Genomic DNA, 26,012 nt, shown 5'->3' with positions numbered 1-26,012 from the left:
CAGCTGGAGGCTGATAATTCTTTATTTGTGTTTCATAAATGGAATCACACTAAAGTAGTGTTACAGATACGAAGTACACCAAATTATGGCTGGGCAAGCAACTCTTCAGCAGAGGAGAGAGGAGCTGCCAGTGATTAAGAACTGATTTCTTTATCAGAAAACTTTACAACAGACTGTTGCCTAAGTACACTGGTGCGGAAGTGCACCAGTTTATCTTAGATAATTTAAAATTACAATGTAGATACCAGTGAAACTGTTCTGTGTCAATAAGCTTTTGGAGATTATTGTCAAGCAAAGAATGAATAACATTGCGTAAAAGTTGTGTGATGAATAAAAATCCGAATGTTCCTATATTTGTCTTTTCATGAAATAGTAATGCCTCATGCCCTTACTTGGTCTATGTTATTCTCTTTTGTTATGGATTAGCATATTGTAAGCATGTGTTATACCATCTTCCTAAAGGAAGAAAACCGAACACTTTTTTCCACATTTGTAGGTTTGCAAGGTTGGTTTGTTTTATATTTTTTAATTTTTTTTTCCTGTAGTTTTTTGGCCTAAAGAGAAACAGACTCTGTTTTCTGCACAGTTTTTACAAGGAAAAATGTGTGTAGTTATTCTCCTTCCCACCTTGCAGGAGAATGTTTTCAGGATGTTTTCCACTAATCATTTTTTGGATTAGCCTTCCTCCTGGAATTTCCAATTCCAGCCATTCCTTCAACCTCAGATGTATTCAGTTCTTATTTTATTCATATTGCAAAATGAATCCTGGTATAAGCCAAATATGGCAGTGCCTGAAACTGGAAGGTCAGCGCCCTCTGAGCATTTCCTTTTCAGATTTCAGAGGCAAAGGAAAAAAGCATTTCTCAAACTGATTTACAGCAACACCCTGATAAAAATCACATCTGGGCTATTTTTTGTACTAAATCACAGCTTTTACTAGACAAGCCCCATTTAAAAAGCTGTAATTTTTCTACAACCATAAAACAGGATAAAATACCAGTTTTGTTTAGCCCTGAGCATGTAATCTTCATGAGATCAGATTATAAATACTATAGCAGTCAAACAAGATATGGTCTTATCAGGAGTTAGTCTGTTGTTTCTGGTTATTTTTTATTATTCTTTGTATAATTCTGCTGTAAATGTATATTGCCCCTTCAAAAAGGAAGCTATTTTGCTACRCAAGATATTTGTTATAATTGATATTATCTAATTAACATTAAATTYTTCTTCCCATATGGTAGGTATCGCTTGGCAGGGCTCCCCGGGGAATACCAGTATAAGAACATCACCAGTGCTGAAATCAACTACTGCTTAGTGAAAGACCTTATCATTTGGACCCAGTATGAAATCCAGGTGGCATCTTACAATGGAGCTGGGCTGGGAGCATTCAGCAGACCTGTGACAGAGTACACATTACAGGGAGGTGAGCAAGTCAGAACAATAAATCCTATGGAATCACAGCTTATAGCACAGTTTCCTGAGCAGCAGCTGCACTTTCTGATGGTCCCATCTAACACACTTTGAAATGAACGGTCAGTTCAATCAAATCTCATGAAGGGCTTAGGGTATCAGAAATAGGAAACACCTACAAATTTTAGGAAAGTCAATACCTATGTAGAGGCAAGAGAAGAGACTCTGTTACTATCTCAATTTGGAAAAAGCTGTGGCTGAATGCAAAAATTATCTGTTCTTGTTGACCCACATGATGGTATGTTAGCACACATGTAGGTCAGAATCAACCATAGCGAAAGTTATGAGAAGAGATGCTGAAGAGAGCTGAGGTGCTGTGAAACGGGTGTGACAGGCAGGGGCTGAGAGTGCTCTGATAGGAGAGGCACAGAGAATATGGCAGAAACTGGCTTTGTGGTGGTCAGAGGCTGTATATGCAATRTAGGACACAAATGCCAAGCATACCAGCTTCGTTAGTTCTGCCAATCCCAAAATAGTTTGTTTTGGAAAGAGGGAATAAATAGAGCCTGTAAAGAAAGAGGATTTTGTAGCATTTCAGAAATGATACAGATTTTTGCAAAAAGAAGATAAAACGATCTTTAAAGCCCTTATTTTTATGCTACGACTCCTCCACACCTTTCTGGTAAGTGCTTTCAGAAGAGTATAAATTACATCAACAAAAGGATATGTAATTACATTTTATAAGCAGTGTAAGGCATGTTTACGCCTCTTGATTGTTATAAAAATCCTTAGGATAATTAACTACCAGGCCCTTAGAGCTTTCATATATTCCCATAATTACAAGATTGTGCTGAATTCTGAGTGCTGGACAGTACATGATCTCCACTTTATTGGTCATAAAACAAATTCTTTTAAAAACTTACAGTTTTATGGTACATCAGTTAATTTATAATCAGTGAAGGATATGTAGTTGTTTGTTAATTGTTGCTAGGAGTACATTATAATGTGATTAGATACAGTTTGAGTGGTGAGGAGATCTTTAAAATAAGATCATTCACATGCAGCACTAATTAACCACAACAATTAAAGAAGGAAGCTGTGCATTTTCTGTCTTAGGACGTCTAAAACCTCACAGTTTAGAGAAGGCTAGACACACTCCACCTCTTTCTAKAAGTATTTGTAGCAAACCTTGAAATGTTTTACATATAGTCTCCTCCTTACAGCCAGGATTAATGTTTTGAATCCCACAAAAGAACAGATCTCTGCGGAGAATTAGTTTGCACATGGAATTTGAATCTCTTTTCTGCATATGCTTATAATTCATTACTTTGTTCATTTAGACATTTTTAAGCTATCCTGCTACCTTAACCTTCTGTCTATTAAGACTTGGGTTCTGACTTCACACTCCTTTTCTTTAACCCTGCAATTGACTCTAATTTCCCATGATATTACGTGCTGTTAATATCATTCTTTATTGATTGGCTGTCTGTTGTCTTTTATAAGGATATAAATCCTCTGTTAGAAATTAAGTGCAAGTCAGTCCTGCATTCGTATTAACAAGCAAGAATGTTTTGAATGCATGACAGTCTGCAGTGGCCTGTTCATCTTTATATAATCCTTAACTGTTTGATGGTGGTTAGACACAGATGAAAAACTACTTATTTCTGGTTTATTTTAAATCAATATTTGATAATAGTAGTGAATAATTACTCCTAATGAATGCCTTGCTGGGGTTCTGTGCACATCACCTAAGGCATACAGTCTGTTTTGAAGAGTTTGAAGCCTTTTTACATTTAGAATTGAAAAGAAGAGAGGCTGGTTGATGTCAGACTAATCTTAAACGAGATTAATCTCACATCTCCRTATGGAATGCACTGCTGTCCTAAACCTTGCTCCTTTGTCTTTCTTGTAGTTGGGAAATGACCAGAAAAGCCAGTGGCAGTTTTCTTGGTGTGGAATGTCCTTTCTAAACCAAACCAATGGTGTAAAGCTGGTGTAAAGCTCCCTTGTAAATCATATTCTGATCTTAAAATGAGCTGAGAGAAATTTCAAAGGCACACACTCCCATCCATCCCCTTCCCTTACTGCCACCRCCACCACCACCACCACCTCTACTTTGACATGCATTAAATGATTTGAGCTTTGCTGGCAAGAGCCTGTCTGTCTGCAGATGAAAGATACCTGAAATACCTCATATTAATCACGTATAAATACCTCATATTAATCACGTATGCTGTGCAGTCAAAGCCTGGCAGAAAAAGAACACTGGGAGCGGATCAACACATTGGCACCTTTGTCATGATGAATATTGACTGGCTATATAAACTCTGGATTTATACCAGAACCCACTTCATTGATCCCTTATTAGTCCTCTGGTGTTGCTTTAGCTCACCGATAACTAATCAGCTACTCAAAGCTCTTTGAAAATCATCGGTTCTCAGCRTGTAGCCAGACTTGCAAGGTGCTGGAAGATCTAACCTTGTAGAGAAACTGGCACATAATGTCAGTTAGATATAATGTCAGGGAGACTTACTGGCAAAGCACTGAACATCCTAGTACTAAGGTCAGACAGTTTGACTGTCTCTGAATCTTGAAAGTCTTTTCTGAGTTATGATCGGCATAATGCTTTTATGCTCTGTATATATAGATCTTTCTTCATCAGAGTTTCTCCAGCTGTTCCTTACTTTGATGTCACTTTATACAGGGATTTGTGCCAGCCTGYTGCACAGAGAGTTTTTACCTATATGAACAGTGTCCTACATGACTTTACATTGTTCTATGGAGAACTGAAGCTTTCCAATCACTTTTTCTTACAAGAGTAGCTCTGTAAGACACACAGATGTGTTCCTGGATGGTGATGATGTTCTCTTTTGTTATATATTATTGGACATACTTATSTTTTCCTGTAGGTTGATTGGGAAAGAAGAATCTTTCATCCCTTCTATCTCATTAGTATGAATAATTTTGAGCTTCTTTCTCTTTGAAAATCTCCTACCAAGCCTTAGATTTAGGCAAAGCAAGGCTTGTAAGCAGAGATAAAGCATTTATTAGCCTCCTTGCATTGGCATTACCCTGCTTTTGTGTCTAATTAGTGAGCTGTGTCTTTCTTTTGGCAAATAGCAGAAGAGTCCCAAAACCCGGTTGTATGTCCTGAAGGTCAGAGGCTTCAACATGTAGTTTGTCATTGTTTTACTTTGCCTATTGTGCTGTGCATAGACACCCTGAAAATCTAGGAAAATTTGAGCAAAATATTTGCTAGATCAAGGAGTCTTGATGTAATGGAGATAAGGATAAAAGCAAGATGTGTCTGTTCAGGCAAGTCTAATGGTCTTCAAGCAGTAGGAAGTGAAGTAGAGAGGTTCATAAGGTGTGAGACTGAGGAGCTGAAAAAAATTAACTGTCCTTTTTAATTGAAAACTTCCTTTTGTAAGCAGAAAATATTTTTTAAAAAGAAATCTTTGAATAATCAGTGTCCTCTGCAGGCATTCAATTTTATCTAGGTGAAACACAAGATTTCCCTTAGTTTTCTCTTAGACTTACTTGCCAAAAGCAACATAAAGGTGCTCATTCATTGTCTATGGGGAATTTACCTACAGCAGTGAAGCATCCAAGGCCAGCTGCTCTTGCTGCTGAAGCAGACTGCAGTCTGGATTTTATAACTCTTAGTTTTATCACTGTTAGGTGTTGTTTCCTATCTACTGCTTTTTTTTTTCTTTTTTTTTTCTTTTCTCTCTCTCTCTCTCTCTCTCTCTTTCTCTCTCTTTTTTGATGCTTTTGCAGAGGTGGCTTTGGCAGTGTTCTCACTGAAGCCCCTGGTCCCCAGCTCTTGCTAACAGCAGAATTCAGGGAAAACTGCAAAATCCTGCTTCCTGAAGAGGTAAAATCTTGTCCTTATGAGAGGCACATAAGAGAGAAAAAAGGCTCTTCCCAGCTGCAGGAAACAAACTCATCAGTTAGTGCCAAATCTAACATCCCTGAATTTCAGATATTGGCATATTAGAATTGTAGTGACCACTTTTTATACACACCTGCTGCAGTTCAAAACACAGCAGAGGATGTCGGCCAGGCGCGAAGGGGAAGATGCTCCACAGTGAGAATCGTRTGCTTCTGAGGCAGAGCTCTTGCCCTTGCTCCCGCTGGGGCCGTGCAGCTTAGCTCCTCGTGCCAGTGCGTTAAAGGAGTAACTGAATCCTCACTTAAAGAAAAATCTACACTTCTCTGAGCCTGCTTTATTGAGGCATGGAAACTGGCATCTCAAAGGTCAGGAGCTGGGGAGAGAATGAGGCAAGCCTTTGCTGAAGATCTGTATTTAAACCCAGTCTGTCAGAATCTGTGCAGGTTTTACATGCTATTTGCACATAGCTAGAGACAGAATAATTACATGTACACATGCTTAACCTTAATGCCTTCTCATCTCTCAATTATCTTGTTGACCAAACCATTTTGATGGCTCTTATCTAGAGTGCTTGCATGACCTTTCCTACTGGATGCCAGGCGTTAACTTGCCGGCCAGGGAGCTGAGCTCTGGCAGGTTTGAGTTTGAGCGTTACAGGGAGGAATGGTGGCGTGAGCGGTTGCTTTTGCCTGACCAATTTGATCTGCAGTTCAGAAATGAGAGATAGATGTGACATAAAGTTTGACATGGGACTCGCGGAATACTCACAAACCTGATGAGGACCAGATTTAAGAAATGAGCATGTACATACGTAGGGATTACTTTCAAAACACCTTTTTGACATCAGTAGCTTCTGTATGGCTTGACAACAAGAAACTTGGAGAAAGAGGGATGGACACCTACTGCTAAATAGTAAATTAGAAAATTAATAGTTAATTAGAAAATCCTTTATGTGGCCAGCTGCAGCTGCAGCAAGTTGCTGAACATGATCTTGGGAAAGTATTTGAATTTTGAAGTAACCAGAAGGTCAACTTGGTAAATACAGCATTTAGCTTTCTCTCAAATTTCATGTTTTTAAATGTAAAACTGTGCAGATACCCAAGGAAGTCTTTAATTCCAGAATATAAAAAAGGAGAACTTTGTGCTGGGACTTTGAAGTAAATTTGAGGTTATAATGCCAATATTTTACTGATAAAGTTATAAAAAAATGCATTATATTATGTCTTCTGCAGTATAATTAAGCTTATGCATGTTAGACAGACCRTGTTCTTTCCCTCTTTTAAATGCATTCATTGCGATGCAGATGTTGATTTTTCAATAAAGTTGTCCGAAGATGAATTGTAATATAAATCACGATTTCCAGCATTCTGAAGGGTTTATGTTTTCTGGTCATGATTTTCATCATTTGTCTTCTTATAGCACGTACTCTTTGTGCTGCAATGGTTTATTATTGTTTCAGGAAATTACCCACTAATGAAAGAAAAATATTTCACATTTTTAAAGAAATGACTGATGCATTTGGTTATCCACATTTCTAAAACTTTGGTAAACTTATCCTAAAATGCTTTTCTGGACTTTTTTGAGGTGTGATGCATAAGGATTATAAATGCAGACTTGGGGCTTTCTGACACATTTTTTTTCTGTTTCCTCCGTTAAAAAAATTGCAGTATTTTCAATTGGACACTGTCAACATAGCTAAAAGGCTTATCAAACTCATAGAATAAAATCCTTGCCTAATTAAGATCCCTGGAAATTTGCTATTGATCTTAGAGCATCCTTGGGATCATCCAATAAAGAAAATGAGGCCCTCAGAAATGAAGGCAGCAGTGTGCATGTTAGCAAGTATTTTAGGGCACTGATGAAGGCAGTAGGAATGTCCTGCTGGGAGCGGTGGTAATACCGACTCACGGGTTTCGGGTCACCTGGACGCGTTTCATACACTCTCTGAACAAGGTACTTCCCATCACTGCCAGAGTTGCACGTTTCTTTAGATGTGGTTGTCCAGCAGCATCTGCATTATGTATAGATTTTCCGTATAATTATATGTTAGAAAATCAGCCCAGCACCAACAGATAGGGTTATAACATTGCAGTACAACATAAAGAAGGGGAATGAGTGGAGAGGGGGATGATGCAAAGCTGATTTACCTTCATGACAGAAGGAGATTAATCTGCCAATGATATCCAGATGACTTTCTGATTAAAATAAATAAATAAATAAAACCTTCTAACATAATTTTCTTCTACTGTAACAAATCTCTGGCAAATACAATATGCAAATATGCAGGAAAGTATGAATTTTAATTTAACAAAATCTTCTCATGTCAACCATAAATTGTGCAAAGTATTGCACACCAAAGCAACTTTAAGTATATCTTATGGCCCTCATGATGAACAGATTTCATTAAAGCACATGAATAAGAAAAAAGTATATTTAGTAGGGGAATGTAGCCAAAGCAGCTCATTATGAGTATATAATGACATTAATATATAAGGCTGTATATCAGGATGATTTGGTGAATCTCTTAACCACAAAAACTTTATGATGTCTACAGGTCATTAAGATAATATTTTAAACTTCCAAAAGCATACAGGGAATTATAGTATACAGCAGGAAATAAGGCCCAGATACTAATGAGAATTTAGAGTAGTGTTAGATAAATTCTGTTTTTAGAACTTAATTATTATGTATAGTTCATAAATTGTGATACTGGGTCTTAGATTAGGGCAAAAGAATTCTGAATAGCATGCAGTTTTTGAGGTACAAAAAATACGCAGAGCTAAATTTTCAAGTCTTGTAGTCATGAAGGAGTTTTAGTGACACAGTGCGTGAGAATGGAAGTTCTTGTTATTTTAGACCTGATCTCTTTGTGGATTACTCTTAGCTGTGTGGCTGTTTCTAGGTTGTGGATGCTTTCGACTGATGGACGTTGCCCTACCACTGTTGTCTGTGCTCTCGTGGTAGCTTCTGCCCAYCTAATGCTCCCTTCTGTCCGCTTCAACAAATACGTAACTTGTAGTGGACAAAGGGGCATTTTTACATTTTGAATGTGAAGTCTTTATTTCTTCCCTATAGAAAGACTCATCTTCCACAAGACTTTAAAACTTTAAAAGCTTCTGACCTGTTTTGGAGAAGTGTGGAGCAAACCAGCACTTCCCAGTGGGAATTGCAGATACTTTTTAGAAACATATGTCATTGGGCTTCACTAGAAATTTTCCCTTGGAAGAGGAAGCAGTAACATTTTTCAAGCTTTGGAGAGACTTTTGATTTATTCCTTCTTCACAGACTACAAATATACATGGTTGCCAATAGTAATATTTCTGGGGCTTTATTAAATTTAATTTTAGGATTCAAAGGATATTAGGCTTTTATTTAAATATTTTAATTATTTTAAATAATTTTTTTTTCAGTTAAGTTTACTCTAAGCTGATTATTAGTATTCCTCCATCTATGAACTACAAAAATGACATCCTAAAGCAATGAGTTCAAGAAATTGCCTGGAAGATACTTTAAGGGACATTATGTTAGCTGGCAAAATACTTTGGTGTTATTTCTTTCTTTGAAGCCAATATACCTCTATGTTCCATACTTTCTTTTGTGTTGAAAAAAAATCTGTTTATTTAAATGCTTGACATAAAGTGTTTTTACAGTCTCTAGTAGGTTTGAAGATATATTGATTTAAAATGTGTATATTGAACCAATATACAGGAATGAGTATCGTATCAGATAAAATGAGAATATCCTCAATTTCCAAGACTTTTTTGGGGGATATGACTGACCGTAACTTTCTAAGCAGCAGCAAATAATAAACAGATGCTGTCGCCAGATTATAATTCACAATTAGATTTCTAATCGTGCAAACTTCATGTTTGCTTGTCTGTTCTGGGAAATTAAAGGACTCAAATTTCATGGTGAAACCATTCATTCTCTGTGCAGTCGTGGATAATTGAGAGAGATGTGTCCACTTGTCATTACCTACCTTCTGTCTCAAGTCTAGATGAGAAACACATCTGTGGCGTAAAAAACTGCAGAAATAATTTAATCCCTTCTCCTTAAATAATCTCCAGTACAAAATGGGAAATAACCATTTTTCTTTTGAAATCATTATCGGTTGCCCTATCACAGGAAGTGCMTCCTTTTCTCGAGGCTGGTATTCTTTGTGACTTGTGAGTAGTAGGGAGCAGGTTCTGTGTTCATCTTTCTCTTTTGTCCCCTAATGTCTTCTTCCCTCTGTTTTATTTTGATTGCCGCTGGGCTACCCGGGACCAGTACCTACAGCTCCACCGCAAAATGTGCAAGTGGAAGCCGTGAACTCCACAACCATTCAGTTCGTCTGGAACCCTCCACCCCAGCAGTTCATCAATGGTATTAAYCAAGGGTACAAGGTAAATAGAAACAAGATTTCTCTAACTTCAAGTTTGCTTTATGCAGTCTTGGTATATAACGAAATGAATTTGAATCTCATAAGCTGTGTATCTCCAATGTGACTCTTCACTATCAGAGGTATATTAAAAGAGTAAAAAGAGGAGAAAACCGAGCTGTTGTTGCTCCTAACAAAATGTTTGCTGATTTATGCAAGTCCTCACAGAGGAGAAGGAAATATGTCATGGTCTAGAAGTCCTAATCCTTTGTTGTTTTCCTAGAGAGTTTCCAAAACTCGAGATACATTGTTGTGCCATTGAAAATCAACCTTGAGATTGACTCAAAACACAAAATTCCCATTCATTTCATTAAGAACCAAGATGTCACACTAAATGTTTGTCTTAACTTTCCCACTGTGATGATTTGGGAGAGATAAGAATAAAAAATTTATTAATCATGCTTGATGACACAGAGTTAGCGTGAATAGTCCCTGCTGATGGGGCAACTGGCAATATCTATTACTGTACGCAGAGCAGCGAGCGCTTAACAAAGCACTTGCTGGTACTTTGACCAGTGGAGTGTATGCTAAGAAGGTAGCTGAAGTGGTTTATTTCTGTCTCTCAGGAAGAATTGCTTAATAGAAATTCCTTCAATGGTTCATCAGTATGGACTTGATAAACGAAGGGCTTAAAAACTTCCGTAGAACAAAAGAGGAATCTTGTAGGAATCGCAGAGCAACAAAGGGGAAGACGAGTGTGTTTTATTAGCAGGGTTAGCCGCTGGAGGAGGGAATGTTAGCTGAGCTGAAAACAATGTGTAGTGCAAAGGCAAGCTGTGGATCGTGGGATTTTAGGTGGATTTTAGCCAATTCAGATGACTTGATCTTTGTCTAAGAACGCTTCAAAGTGAGGAGGAAACTGGGACAGAGAAGTGCATGCGTGTTTTTGTATTTTTGTCCGGATTCGTACATCTCTCATGCTGATAGATACRGAGAACAGTGGTGGTTTCAGAATCCCCCTGCCAAAGTAACGTATACATGCGGATGTATAGCTGTCTGGTTTTCCCAGAGACAGATCCAGCTTTCAGGATGACGTGATTAATAGGGAATTTGGCCTGCAAGTGTGTGTCTGGAAACCTCAGTCCAGAAGTAATAACTGAGTTCTGTTCAAATTCTGGAGAATAAAAATATTTTGAGGGCTCTGTGGATTGAAACTCAGTGTATTATTCTGTTGGAAGTCCAAACAGGGTGAGCTCGGTCAGATTTCCAAAAGCCGTGTTTTAGATTTTTACTCTTTGTTTTATTCAAACACAGAGAGTTTCAGTATAAAAATCCCTATTTTGTTGAACAGCTACTTCTAGTTTAAGTCTGAGTTTCTTTAGCAATTGTACAAAATAGCTAAAATCATTATTTGTAGCTGTCAGTGGTCAGGGAAAACTGTTCTGAAATGATGAAAATTTCTCTTTACTCGGATTTCTTTAACTGCATTAGATTGCGAGAGCTTTACCATTTCTGTTCCTCATGGGGATTTTGAATTGCATTATGAAGACTGTGTGAGAACATTTCTGTCACAGTTACTTCAGCTGCGTATTTTTTATATGATTTATAAATTACTGGTAGTCAGAGTTAGGTCTTTGCTTTTCCAAAGGGTTAAACCCCTTATGACCTTTAACTGACAGAAGCATTCGCCTTTTATTTTCTGCAAGTTTCCTGAAGAATGCACAATGAAATATTCCTGAGAAAAAGAAGTACAGCCCTTAGAAGTTATAAATGACAATTATAATCCACAAAGGTGATTTAGAAAAGAAAATAAAACTTACTATTACGTCAACCATTATTCCACTTTTATCTTTTCTTTGAAATTTATTTGCATTTCAAGAAGTTGTAAAGTGCACTTTTTCAAATATGAAATACTCCTAACAAAATTACTCCTTATAGTCCTCTAATAGTGCTTTCTGATTATCAGAAACTATAGACAGTGGTTAAATGTGTCAAATATGGCTCATTAATTTCAGGCATCTATTCATGTTTATGAACCTGGAATCAATGCAAGTAGCGTGATTTACAGAGATACTGAGTAAGGCCTAGAATTTTAACATGCTTATATGAGTCACAAGATAAGGGTTTTTGGACAAAATAAAAATTTCATAAGCACTTTAAAGCTTTAGATTCCGAACCCATTAAGGTGATTTTTAAAAATTGTTTTAAAATACCAGTCATTTGCCAGAAATATAGCTATCTTCATCTAGGTACCTGCATATAAGATACTCTAAAAAATATTAATTACCTAGAAAATGCACTGTGATGAATGAAATCTGGAAGAATTGGGCACRTCTGATAAGCAGGCTACTTTTAATGCGTGATAGTGTCTTCAGGAGTCTAATTTTGGGGACTTTGATGTTGAAGATTGTAATAATCATTTTTAGAAGTTTTCTATTCTCCTGTAGTCCCAGAACCGTTTGAATTGTTCACAGTACGGCTATCATAAGACCATCAAACATTGTAATAACCTTAGCCTTTTAGGCAAGGTTGTGCAAGGGCATGTCAGGAGGATTCCCTCTCTCGCTGCTCCCGCTACCCTCCCCAGGCAGTGGGATCTTTCAAGGAGCACCAAGGGAAAGACAAAGTACATTGCTCAGGGTAGCACTGGAATTTCTTTTCTTCCTTCATCCTCCTTTCAGAGGCAGAGAATATCCAGGCTGGTCATAACAGCCCAGAGAGGAAYGAGAGTCATGTCATATAAATAACCACTTGCAATAATTTTGGCATTGTTCTGTAGCCAGCACTCGAAATTGCAGTACCACCATGGTGTCTGTATATCCCCCACCACAAGTATTATACACATCCCTTCAGTTAACATAGTAGCAATGTTACACTCATCTTCTCAGTGTTAGAGCTGACACTAGTTTAACAGTGTTGCTTGTTTTTTTCAATCAGATTAAGCTGGTTTTGACAGTYGAGCACACTTGGATTCCAGATAAGTGCAACATCTAATGAGAGTTCATCAATGTTTAAATTTTCTAGCTTCTTGCATGGCCAGTGGATGCACCAGAGACTGTGACTATGGTCACCATTGCCCCAGATTTTCATGGTGTTCATAGTGGCTGCATCACCAACCTGAAGAAATTCACTGCTTACTACGCCTCTGTTCTGTGTTTCACCACACCTGGCGATGGACCACGAAGCACACCCCAGCTCCTGCGCACCCTTGAAGACAGTGAGTAGTCAGCACTGGTAGGGAACTTTGCTGCTGGGAGATTGTTTGGCTGTGTATAAAGGCCAGAATTGTAAAATTGGGGCACTTAAAACAAGGACGTGGTTTCACAATTGGGTTATCATGTCCTGTCAAGTTATTTTGCGTCAGGTGAGCCCGGGCAATTGTCTGCAGGTGTTCTTTTACCTGTGGCAAGTGCAAGGCACYCAATATTTTTTTCATTGTGGTCTAGGCCTAGATGATTTTTCTTAGATTTGTCAGAAGCTGAATGCACCATAATCTGATTCAGCTAACACACAGTAAGYTGATTATGTATTTTTGAACCCTTATGCTCTTAAATCCATTTTTAGGCATCCAAATGAATATGAATTGGTCTTCTCAGGAACTGAGCGTAAGAACATTCCTGTGGAGGTTAAGGACAGTGCTAAAGTTCAGTATTTCTACAGATCARGCCATTCCTGAAACTTAAATATTTAAATACTTGTATGTGAATTTCCATTATTAATTTAAGATTGTTTCCTTCTGTTATTTCTGTTATACTGAAAATATAGCTATATTGTATTACAAGCATTTGTATGACAATAAAAGAGCTAAGATCAGAATAGCACAGTAACCTTTATTCTGCAAAACTGGAGTCAGATTTTTAGAATGAAATAAAATGAGCTTGATAGTTCAGCGTATGAATTATTTGCTGCATCACAGAATGTTCTGACCTCTGTGGTCCCTTGGAAGTGTTTGCCCAAGACGCATTTGGAACGAATAGGTCCAGCATGTGTATGATATAGATAACAATTAAGTTGCAGTGACCTTCGTAGCTAACTGCGTGTCCACAGTGATCTTGGCTCTGACCAGCGCTTCAGTCTTCTTCCTTTCATGGAGCATCGTAAACACTGCTTCCCATTTACAGATAAATCAGAATAAAAACCATCTACTACAGCCATTAAGGTATTGTTTTTAGAAGTACTACTTTGCCTTAATAGGGATCTTTCAGGTTAGTCAATGTTCCCGTAAAGAAAAATCTGATTATGGACTGCATTAATATTCATAGGAGTGAGGCTTAAAGTGCTAATTCAATTGTTCACGAGATACTCTTCAAAGAGCATGAAGAAAATTAAGTACTTGTCCATGGATTTTCCTGTTGTGGTCCATCTCCTCCACATGCTAGACCTGTGCAGAAAAAGCAGATTCTAGACTTAAACCTTTGGATTGTTAGAAGATCTCAGAGATAGCAAATTAACTATCAGAAATCTATGCACTGTTAATATAACCTCATACATGTTTACTTGGGGTGATAGCAGAAAGCACAGAGGAAAGTGAAATATTGCTTTGGATTCATGTGTGCAAGTACAACATTTTTGCCTGTTTTTCCTAAGGAAATGAGAGTTTTTGCAATCATGATTTGTAAATGTATTTGCCGGTCTGCCTCGATGTTTACTGTTGTTCCCCCGCCCTCCAACAGCGTTTGAACCCAGCGGCTAATTCAGTGAAATTTCCCGAAGAGTAAGATGTCAAAGATATGAGACCCCTAAGCTTTAGTGAAGATTAGTCAGCTGGGTAGAGAAAAGAGACTCTGTTAGTATTTCTGCTGGGGGAAAGCCTGCAGCAATGAGCCTTTCATATTAGAGACCTTGTGGAAGGTAGGRGGTAAAATTCCATCACAAACCCTGAAACTAAGGAAAGCCAAACTTCTGTCTGTTAAAACTTATTTCTGGGTGAGAATGTCAGGCTGTGTACTGCAAGATTCACTAGCAGAGATGGGCAGGTATTTTTTTTTTTATTTTAGATCCCTCGGAATTGTTTTCCCTTGCTTTTGTGATGATGATGAAGATACTCATTAAGATAAGTGTAGTATAGTATAATGCATCTTTGCAGAGAACTCAGTGACTCTAAGTGGCTTTAGGATTTATGTGGTGGGAAAAAGAGATCTAAAAGGACTGTCATTCATGTTCTCAGGTGGCAATTTTCTGGCTTTATAGGAAATGCAGACGTTTCTTTAAAACAAGAAAAGTGGTGCAAACCAACCTGTTCATTGAAGAACTGTAGGTCAAATATAATCCGATAGCCAGTCAGAAGCAATGTGTCCTGGCTTGGTGTAACCTGCACCTGGTTTTCATTCTGATGTTAAAATTGGCCTGCRACTGTGGGAGCTAACGGGAGTAAAGCTTTGTATGAGGGTTGAGTGTCTGCAGATAGCCTGCTCCCGCATAGTGTCCAATTGCTGTGCTCCGGTTAGGTATTCCTGAGCTTGCTACCAGATCAGCAGYTCTTTCCATAATTCTTTGACGAGTAGATATTGCAGAATGGATTTGGAAGTTTTCTTCACTAGGATTGCAGATGTGGTCACAGTCAATCTACTGGCAGGCCTTTTATTATTATTATTATTATTAATCATAGCTGGAGGGGAATGAGAAACTGGACTAAAGTGAAGAGGAAACAAAATACGAAATTGCAGCAGAGAAACTGCCAACTGATGTCAGTGGAGCTGGAGGATACTCAGGCAGGGATCCAATGACAGAAGCACAGTGGATATAAAGTGAACAAAAACTCCTTTTTCCAGTACATCGATTGAAGGCAGAACAGCAGTTGGATCAAAAATCAGTCAGGATGTCTTCCTTGAAGATAAAAATTGAAGGAGAATGGCATATTCTTGACAGTCATTCCGTTTTATGCTCTTTCATTGCACGCTAGGGAGCTGAAGTTTTTAAGAGCTCTTGAGCTACATCATAAAAATCCTTTAAAAGTTTCACACACTTGTATTCGTTTTGCAGAAGATAGTTGCCATTATGTTGGACATTTTTAGAGATGTTTTGAAAGAGTTTGTCTAAGCACTGGCTCAGTAACTCCGACCTTGCACTGACCTTGCAGAGGCAGAAGGCTCTTTGCAGATGAGAGTTTGGCTAGCGGCGTTGCAGAGCCGGGACCGGGGAGACGAGCCCCTGCAGCAGCCCACGTACACACAGCCTCATGCAGCAGAGGGAAAACAACACGTGCAGCCGCTTCCAGGATTCAGCCAGCGTGATTGTTCTAATTAGATTAGATCAAGAAGAGAGACAGAGAACAAGTTGCATGCGAGCCTCCCGCCGCGTCTCTCTTTAGTCCTCACCACAGTTAGGATGAGGACTGGATAAAATAATTTATGTGATGATAGCCAGAGAGCTTCTTAACACCTTGCGTTCTTTCCTCCCCCCTGCAGCTCTTACTGATGTTTCCAGCAGGCTTCCATTGGCCTTGGCGTAGTGTTTTCTTTCTTCAGCCCTAACCTTGCCACATGAATCAGATCAAAAGTAAGTGGGGTTCTCCTGTTAACAGATTTCTTTTTCTGATTACCAGAGCCAGGAGCTGTGGGACACCTGAGCTTTACTGAAATTCTGGACACATCTCTCAAGGTCAGCTGGCAAGAACCTGTAGAAAAAAATGGCATCATTACAGGCAAGTATCATCTGTTATCCTTTTTTTTTTTTTTTTTTCAAGGTGCATGGGATAGAATGTATCATTGCAGTAAAAAAAAAAATGTTGGCATAATAGAGCATTTAGGGAGAACTGGCTACTGTGAGTGCTGGCTTCCTTGGCTTCCTATTTCTTCCTCTTTAGGGTGATTGAAATGTCAGCTAGGGTGCATTACAGAAAGTATGGGTCCAATCACCAGCAGCTCATGACTGCAGTTGGTGAAAAGGCAGTCTGTATTAGAAATCAGTTCCCCATTGCATCTTCAGTCTTGCTCAATCTTCCGTGATCTCCACCTGCATTAGAAAATTTCTGAAACTGTTTGGTCTTTGCTCCAAAGTTTGGGTTTTCCTATATTGAAGTTGCAGCTGAAAAATCTGCATTGGTGTTGGTAGGATTTGSAGTGAGGACCAACCCCCCAGATCAGCAACATCCTTCATTTTTGATCGAGTGGTCCAGAGAGGGGCTCTGTTGCAGAATTTGCATGTCGTTACTTAATTTTGTACAAACCATCATAACAGTACCGAGCTCTCTTGTTTCTCTTTTGATGAACTTGCCATTTGACTGCTCCATGCTATTTATCTTTATATTCTATGTCAGTATGGATGCAACATCAGCTACTTCATTGTTTTTCATAAAGGAAATCATAGTTGAGAAAAATCCTAGTTTTTGTCAACAGAAGCGTATAGTTTTTAGGTAGGAAAATATTACCACTGCACAGGATGGGCTTTCCATGTAACAAAGGGCTTCAAAATTTCAAAGTTCAAGATAGCCTTCAAATTTTAAATTACTAGAGGTGAAAACATAGTTTGGAAGGGAGAAGAATATTTCACATGGATCAAAACTTTTTGTTTTGAGAGCATTGACATTAAAACATTGCATTTTTTTTTAATCTTTATTAAAGTTTTTAAAAAATGAGAAAAAAATAAGGAGTAAAATATCAGTCCTTGCACTGAAGTGTTATATCAATATATCACAMTATATTGTGAAGCATTTTAATTTTGATAGTGCTAATTATTGTAAGGAGACTTGCTTTTTCCGTGTTTTTCCTGTATATCCCTAATATGCACCGGTTGTGCATATGTCTTCCATGCTGCTTATAGTGTATATGGAACCCTTATGCAGATCATCTTATGCCTTTATACTATGGTAGCATTCCTGAAATATGCATTGATTTAAATGGCTTAAGAACAAAAACTAATTACTTCTGAAAGCAGAGCAGTATTGATTCAGTGACGAAGGCCAAAGCCTTCAAGCCTGAGCCCTTAAATTTAGGTACCTAAATCCAAATCTAGCTCTCTAAGCAAGATGATCTAGTATTCATCCTTGTTACACCCCCTTGTATATACCTGTTAATAGACGAGTAATTGTTCAAGTGCAAAGTGTCTTTTGGATGCATAATTTGAAGCAGGAGAATTTGCCTATTTTAGTCTGTGGCAGGAATTTGAGGATGAGTTATACAAACAATAGTTGTTTTTAATACTCACTGTTTAAAGACAGTTAATTGTATAGAGTTCATCTGAAATATAAAAACAAAATATATAACACAATGTTTTAGCCTTATTATTTACAACCATAATATCATGTTTCGTAAGTACTGGGCACTTTATCTGATTTAAATAATACCGTGCTCTTTACTAAATTTTGTAATAATATTATGAATTGGAATCGGATTCTTTTTAGTTCCTGTTACCAACGTATCTACTGTGTTAAAGTTTCCCGTGAAGAGTTGCCCCACACGGGAGTGGTTCCCTAAAGGAAACTCCATCCTAATACTGGGGAGCATTTGCTGTATGAATACCTACTATTTCAGTCTAGCCCCTGACCTTTCTCTTGCCTCCACTATTTTAGTACAAACCATTAATACCCTGACCCAACCCACGTGAAAACCCTTCTAGGTTTCCTCAGTGTAAAGGGGCTATACAAATATAAGATTATGCACAAGATACTGAATGCTTCGGTGTTGCTTTGACAGAAGCCCCTGATTAACACAGCAATTAGCAATCTGCCCTCTGCAAAGCTTCTGACGATATGTTTAGTGTTGCAAAATTGCTCTAGTAGGAGCAAACTGCCTCCTCCCCGGCTGAGCTGGGACCCAGCGGAGCAMGGCTTGGTTATACTCCTGGCAAATTGCCTTGAAAAGAAGGAATTCAAGCAGCTCTATTGCTCGTGAAAAAATACAGGTGTAAAAATGCCCAGTAAGGCTTGAGGGGGAGGAAAGGGGAGTTTTTCCTTACTGGCGCACATTGCTTTTAGGCTAGAAGAAAATAAGAGCAAAATTGTTCATGCCCCTGAGTAGCTCAGAGGTTTATACAGGGAGATCTGAGTGCTTAGGAAGGCATTTCTTCATCGCTTCTGCTCATTGATRTCTTTACTGTAACTTCTTGTTCCGTGGCCCGGAATTAAGAGAGGGAGCGGGAGGGCTGCAGCGGCCAGCCTGCTCCGCTGAATTGCCCATTACTCTCGCTGTGAATTTCAGCATCTTCCTCTTTCTCTCCGTAAACTCTGATTTATGAGGACCTGGATGTGGACGGACAGTTTGTGATTGGGTGTACTGCTCTCTTGTAGAGAATTTACTCCAGATCAACAGAAAATTATTTCTGAAAGTCCTCTGGTCATTAGTTTCCRTTAGGCAGCATTTTATGGAGAAAGTGTAGTGCCAGAGCGTAGGGGAAGGCTCTGCGGCACCTTTCCTGTTCTCGCTCACACCGAAGCCGGAGGAAACGCGCTCTGCCYGGGCCTGCTGGACTTCCCCGTGCTCATTTCTGGCGGAGATCCTGTCTGTCAAACAGCACATTTTTACCAACCACATGTCCTAGAGTTCGGCCCATCTGTCAGTCATTGTGGCTTAAATGCTGCTTGGGGATACTGCTCATATTGTTCCTTCCCTTTAGCATTTTTTCATCTATTTTTGTTATGCATGATTACATTTGACTTTGTGCCTGTTTGGTATGTTTGTATGTATTTTCTGTTTGCGTTYTTATTACACTTTTGGGACTGAAATAGCCAGAGTAAATACTGCCTCTTGGCCTTTTCTTTCAGTTTACATGGGAGCTTGGGATGCTTTTCCTGGTGAAATTTTTTGCAGTAAATACGTATGTAGAGACTCTGTGCATGGTGGGCAGGGATGCTGAGTCTTGTCCTTGTGGTCACAACAGAGAAAACATAAAATACTCAGAGAATAATCACCAAAATTTGATGTACATCCAAAGCGTATCTAGATGGGAGGGAAGTTCTCTCAATCAAGACTGCCCAGTGCCTGGTACATTAAACTCTGKTTTTTGGAAGTCTTAAAAGGGAAGGGAGAGCGTTAAAACCCCTGCTTATCTTCTAGCTATTTATTTTTTGAACAACTCATTTTTGTTTTTCCTGAGGTGAAATTCCCAGCCTACACATGGGGGTTGAAGTGGGCCTAGCAGGGTTGTCAGGGTTGCTCCTGGGCAGACGGATGAGCTGCTGTACGACCCTTCCCCAGCCTGTGCTCCATCCGGGACCACGCACAGACGTGCTGCTGTGCCATGGTTTGGGAAGTGGGACCGTGCACGGCTGCAGCTTCCTTGGACCCTTCTGCTTTCCACATTGCCCGCTCTGCAGCAAGCATCGCTCCCTCAGCTCTTGAAAGAAATGGGAGTTTGTGCTGGCAGTTCTGTTTACAGCTCCTCATGCCTCTTCACTGAGCATCTGTTATAATGGAGAGTCTTCCTCTAGCTTTCTGTTCACCCACCAGTAATAAAGTCAACAGAGTCCTTAAGTTTTCTCATAATCTTCTGTCAGGTTGTAATCTTGTCTGTTCTACTTGAGCAGCTGTATCCAGTAAATGATTCTCAAGYATTTGCAGACGGCTCTGGAACACCACAGTGTCTCCGAGACACTGGGAAATCGCTGGTTTAATGCAGTCCCATTTTATAGATGGGACATCTCAGACACTTAAAACTGATGCCGGATTAACCTCTAGGAGTTTCTATTTCCCATTTCCCTTGGGAACGTGCAGTCAAACAAGTGGTTGCAGTGTAGTTGAAATGGTTTAAGTATCATCCCTCAGCTGTTTATCACTGCCCAGTCACCTGAAACGTAATTAAGGACTACGTGAGTACTGCAAGCCCATTTTCATGCAAAGACAGGTTAATGCGAATCTCTGTCAGCGGTGGTAGCAGGCACCAGAGGGAGGCCAACATCTCACACCCTTCAAACTGTGTYGCAATGTTTGACTGTCCATGCTTTCGGTTCCTTAGATGATGTTTCCCTGTTGATGAATACCATAAGGTGTTCTGCTATTCTAATTTGTACATGCTAATCAGTTTATCACAGTTTAAAAAGAAAAGAGAGAGAGAAAACAAAAAAACTCCAGCTGGTCTGAATTCCTCATCATAGATGATGGGAAAGGGAACCTGATAGGGAGTTTCACTAGCCAGCTTGCTTCATGCGCAGTTTGCTCCACAGGGTTTCTTTCTGTTAGTCCTTTTCACTCACTGCCATTTCATAGGCATTCAAGAGCTATGTGTATTTTTTTCCCCAGAGCCAAATCACAAAGAAAGCTGCAATCAAGCAAACTTTTCAGACAAACTCTCTGGAGAATGGCACAGTAAGGTTCAGATGGGTTCRAAAGAGAATAAAGTAGGAACAAGCAGGAGGAGAACAAGCAGATTTGGAGGCAAAATTGAGCAAATCAGACTGAATAAAGTTTCAGAAGTTCTTGGAAGGCAAACGGTYACAAAAGTGATAAAAAGGGAAGGGTATTAGAACTTGGTTATGATATGAGAATGATATGGAGGTCAGGATGAATGCAGTTTTGGACAATAGGTTGGCTGCAGGATGGTTTTGAAAGAAAAGATAATGATTCACCCTGCAAAAGGGTTTGTGAGAGGAACAAGCAATGGGGAGTAGAGATTTTTCAGTTCCTAGAAGATTCCCACAATGTTCCTACATGATCATCATTATTATCTAATTTGTAAGTATTTCTRGATGTACAGCAGTGATGGCTGCTTCAGCCTAGGAAAGAAGTAGCCCTACTAAGTGCAGATTGGTCTTTAATTAGATATTCCAGCTGGTGAGAAGATGTTGTGTTTCCCAGTGTTTCTTCCTATTCGCTTTATAGAGTTCACGAAATGAAAGCCCATCTTTCTGAGAGAGATTATTCCCCGGACTGCTAACCATTTCGTAGAGTGCCCTGTACATTCATCGAAAGAAACTGTGACAGACTGTTGAGAGTCTGCATCCTCTCCCATCTGTACTCTGATGAGCAGATGATATCCTGTGGGTCSCTATATCAACTGCTCATTAGAAATTAGTAGTATAAGAAGAAAACTTGGGTATTTTAGCTAGTACTAACATAAACTTTTTTTTTTCTGTTTATAAAAGGTTTCCATAATGGAGTAGAGTAAGAAACAAGTCATAGCATCACTGACCACGAACAAATATTACAGAAGCAACAATTTATCTAGTGTCCAGTCTATTGCATAACTGCATTTTTGAAGAAAAACTAGACCTAATCACTGCTACAGGCCCCCCTGACTCCAGTATAATTGTTTTTCAGGCTACCAGATCTCCTGGGAGGTGTATGGCAGGAACGAAACTCGTCTTGCCCGCACGTTAACCAACACAACTCTCGAGTACAAAATCACGGGGCTCTCGTCTCTCACCACCTACACAATAGAGGTGGCAGCTGTGACCGCAAAAGGGAGCGGATGGGTCACTTCCTCCACCATCTCGTCTGGCGTGCCCCCAGGTTGGTGAAACTACATGGGACAGATTCAAACATGACTCTGCTTCTGTATTCTTGAAGGTCATAAATGATTTTGGCTCAGTAATAATAAAAATGGTTTTATTTAAAGCATTGAAATTCTGAACAACATGATTTCAATTTGATCCTTAAAAGACRTTAAAAAAATAACATGAAGCACTCTCTGAAATTGCCAAAAAGTTGAGAGTGTCTGATACACATGAAAAATTTGTTGTAGGGATGACAGAAGTAGCAAAGTGCTGAAGCGAATACACTATAGAATCTGTTGAATTGTATAAAATAACATAAGAAGGAGGCCTGAATCAATTTTAAAAAACATAACTTTGGAGAAAAAAGTAGAGTTTGGGTGCTGTTAAAAGGAAAGATCGTGTTTTTCTATTTGTAACTGGTAGAACTTATGTCACCTATGMGAAGACATTTGTATAATGAAACTAAAATCTTATTCACAAGAAGTGGTATGGTGGCCTGAGAAAGATTTGGAATAATTCAATACTGCAGTGTCTGGATTTACCATTTGAGACTTGTTAATTGTAAGATTTAGCATTTTGTTTGTGGTTTTTGAAATTCTGCACTCTCCCTTGTCCAGTACGGAAAGCAACCTAAAAAGCCAATTCGGACCTCAGAAAAGCAGTCCAAGTTAATTCCTGGTTTGTATAAGTAGAATTTTCYAAGGTGGAGTGGTTATCATACATCATTGGTGAGACAATCCAGATTTTCATAGGTGTGCCAGGTCTCTTCTGGTATTTTTGAACTTTTCTATCTATCGTATAGTTGCCTTTTGTTTTGGTAGTCTTAGGCAACTGTGACAAGTTTCAGACCAATCAATGCCGTGAATCCTGGCTGTTAGCCAGATAACAGCATTATCCTATTTGGGCAGRGTTAGGTCCCAGAAATGTGAAGCAAGAATTAAGTAATACTGTGTATTTCTGCATATTCAAGATATATGCCAAAAGCTGTCCATTCTTTGCTTGCTGCATTTTCACACAGTTACAATATTACGAATGACTACGGTTTATTTAATAGTAATTTCCATTACTCATCAGTGCAGGTGCTAATGGGAATTCATTCTAAACAAACTGTATTTGGTCCCTTTCCTGGACTTGCTTTTGTTGATAATTCAGATAATATTAAAAATGTAAACTCCACTCTAAGCCTGACTGATGCAAGGCAAAGATCTAATCTAGGCTCCAGATTTTTCCTCATAGAAGGTCACCCTCTGTATTTAAACAGGTTTTTAACAAAATTCATCTGATCTACCCAGGCATCAGCAGCTGATCAGCATCTCCCTCTAAAACCCAAATGATTATAAGTCAATATTAGAATCACAAAATCTTCCCCTTACATGCCCTGGRAATTCCAGTCTTTTACAGTTGTTACTATATTAAAGCTCTATATACATGAAGAAGCAGGAAAATATATTGTCATTTAGTTGTAGCAAAACAGAAGGTCTGAGGAATTGGGTGACTTGGCAGCTTGACTTAGCAGATCTAGAGCTAGGAAGTAGCTTTCCCGCTTGAGCCGCGATGCTTTGTCTCTGTTAGGCAACTTTTCTGGAATAGTAGCTGTGATTCTGTTGGACTCTGTCTTTTCACTTTTGATCTATAAAATACTGTGTATGCTCAATGCAACCTAAAGGGGAATACTGTATTTAGCAAAGACAAGGAGGGGAGGAAAACCCGCAAAACAACAAAAAAGAAAGGTATTTCCCCTATTATGATTGTTAGAAAGGTATCTTGTATATTGCATCACCAAATGTCAACTTGTATTATTGGGTCTTGAATCAAAARCCTTTCTTCTTCTCACTTATGTTCCTATTCCTTCAGAACTTCCAGGTGCTCCATCCAACCTGGTGATTTCCAACATCAGTCCTCGCTCCGCCACACTTCAGTTCCGGCCAGGGTACGATGGCAAAACCTCCATCTCCAAGTGGATAGTTGAAGGCCAGGTATGTCCTTGCTGAAAAGCTCCTAATGAAGCTTCTGGTCAGTTAAAAAGGATCTAAATGGGCACTTTTTGTTTGGATCACAGTTTTTCATCAGCTTTGGATCAAAGCTGTTCAGCAAATGGCCTGGGCCAACTGTTTGGAGTCCTGAAAGGGTTGAAACACAAGGAAGTTTGAGAGGCTTAACTGAGAAATGTCTGTGCAACAGCCTGTGAGAGAAAGGGTGATATGAATGTTGTAACTTCTTTTCATAGGACAAAGGAAAAATATTATATATAATACATACATTTGGGGATGCTTATCCTTTAAATAGTTCATGTGGATTTTTGTAAAGTGGCTTTGCATATGTTCAGAGGAACACCAGATGCCGCTTAAGCAGCACATTCACCAGAGCTTAAGTCCAGTTAAAAAAAAAAAAAAAAAAAAAAAAAAAAAAAAAGGGGGGAACCTGGGTTTAGGTTCTATTATCTACATTTTCAAGCTGCGTGCAAGCCTGGAGTTACCATCTCCTAAGTCATAGAGCAGAAGAATAGGAAGAATTGCAGTGGACAGTAATGATCCTATTGTTCATGAGAGTGAGTATGTTTGTGCTATCTTGTAATGGAGTGTACTAAGACTTTCTGTCCAGCTCTCTAAATATGAATAGGATGAATTCTTCTCTTCAGTGTCCCTCTCAGTTGCTGTCATTATGCCTTGGAGGAGTTATGCATTCCTCATTTGTTTTCCTGACAGATGAGCTGTGCTTCTTCCTTTCCACCCACAGATCTTTATAAATAATATAATCTGTTTTTAAGACCAAATGTTGGACTTCTTAAATCATCGTCATCACTTAAATGTGTTGATACAATCACTTCACTTGGTATTGAGGTTGTTGTGAACAAGTTGGTACATTTTGTAGCATTTACATACACATTGTTGCATATTACAGAATTAAACACTGAAATCCTGTAATGTGATGGTTTGGCACATTCTGAGAAGCATTTTTGTCCTAGAGCACCATGTTGATTTGCATTAATTCTATAACTACATCAGTTACAGAACACCACTAAAATGAAATAAATTTGAATGTTTTAACACTGTAGTAATAACCACCATGAAGTTCACCTGCATCCATGAAGAGCCCCAGGTACAAATGAGATTGAAGGGGTCTTGGTATGCAGGGAGGGAAGGGAGGATATCTGCTGTCTGCAAGCATTCATMAACATTTTATAAATTGCTAGCGAAGTCAAGGGATTAGTGGTTTTGGTAGATCATGGATCCACTGGTATGTACTCCATCTGAAGTAAGAGTAGAACTCCTGCTCCAGAGTCTGTGCAGAGTCGTGCTGAATCTGAGCAGGCATTTTTTTTTCATAGAATCATAGAATCAGTAAGGTTGGAAAGGACCTCTGGAGATCATCTAATCCAACCTCCCTGCTCAGCAGGGTCAGCTAGAGCATGGTAGATAGGATTGTGTCCAGGCAGGTCTTGACTATCTCCATGGAAGGAGACCACACAACCTCTCTGGGCAACCTGTTCCAGTGCTCCGTCACTCTCACGGGGAAGAAATTCCCCCTCACGTTCAGGYGGAACTTCCTGTGCTTCAGTTTCTGCCCATTGCCTCCTGTCCTGTCACATGGGACAAGTGAAAAGAGTTTGTCTCTGTCCCCCCTGACACCCTCCCTTCAGGTACCAGTACACATTGATAAGACCCCCCCCTCAGCCTTCTCTTCCCCAGGCTGAAGAGGCCCAGCTCTCGCGGCTGTTCCTCAGAGGGCAGGTGCTCCAGCCTTCTGGTCATCTTCGTAGCCCTACTCCGGACTCTCTCCAGTAGCTCCATGTCTCTGTTGTCCTGGGGAGCCCAGAACTGGATGCAGTACTCGAGATGAGGCCTCACCAGGGCTGAGTAGAACAGCAGAASCACCTCCCTTGACTTACTGGCAACAGTCTTCCTAATGCACCCCAGGAGACCATTGGCCTTCTTGGCCACAAGGGCACATTGCTGGCTCATGGTCAACCTGTCATCCAC

The 26,012-nt window shown here is 39.3% G+C and overlaps 1 protein-coding gene across 1 annotated transcript in view; it reads left to right on the top strand.

Annotated features, from left to right (window-relative positions):
* The window catches only part of SDK1 (sidekick cell adhesion molecule 1), a 407,922-nt gene that overhangs the window by 286,846 nt on the left and 95,064 nt on the right, over window positions 1–26,012 (top strand). Inside the window, exons 16-21 of the mRNA XM_085300428.1 lie at window positions 1,242–1,423; window positions 9,575–9,690; window positions 12,690–12,882; window positions 16,210–16,308; window positions 21,857–22,048; window positions 23,887–24,008. Coding sequence (XP_085156554.1) covers window positions 1,242–1,423; window positions 9,575–9,690; window positions 12,690–12,882; window positions 16,210–16,308; window positions 21,857–22,048; window positions 23,887–24,008 — 904 coding nt within the window. The remainder of the gene's footprint in view (window positions 1–1,241; window positions 1,424–9,574; window positions 9,691–12,689; window positions 12,883–16,209; window positions 16,309–21,856; window positions 22,049–23,886; window positions 24,009–26,012) is intronic.

The sequence above is a fragment of the Rhea americana genome, unplaced genomic scaffold (assembly GCF_003343005.1).
Source record: "Rhea americana isolate MKP2758 unplaced genomic scaffold, rheAme1 scaffold_10, whole genome shotgun sequence".
Taxonomy (NCBI): domain Eukaryota; kingdom Metazoa; phylum Chordata; class Aves; order Rheiformes; family Rheidae; genus Rhea; species Rhea americana.
This window is presented reverse-complemented; position numbering and strand designations above follow the sequence as displayed.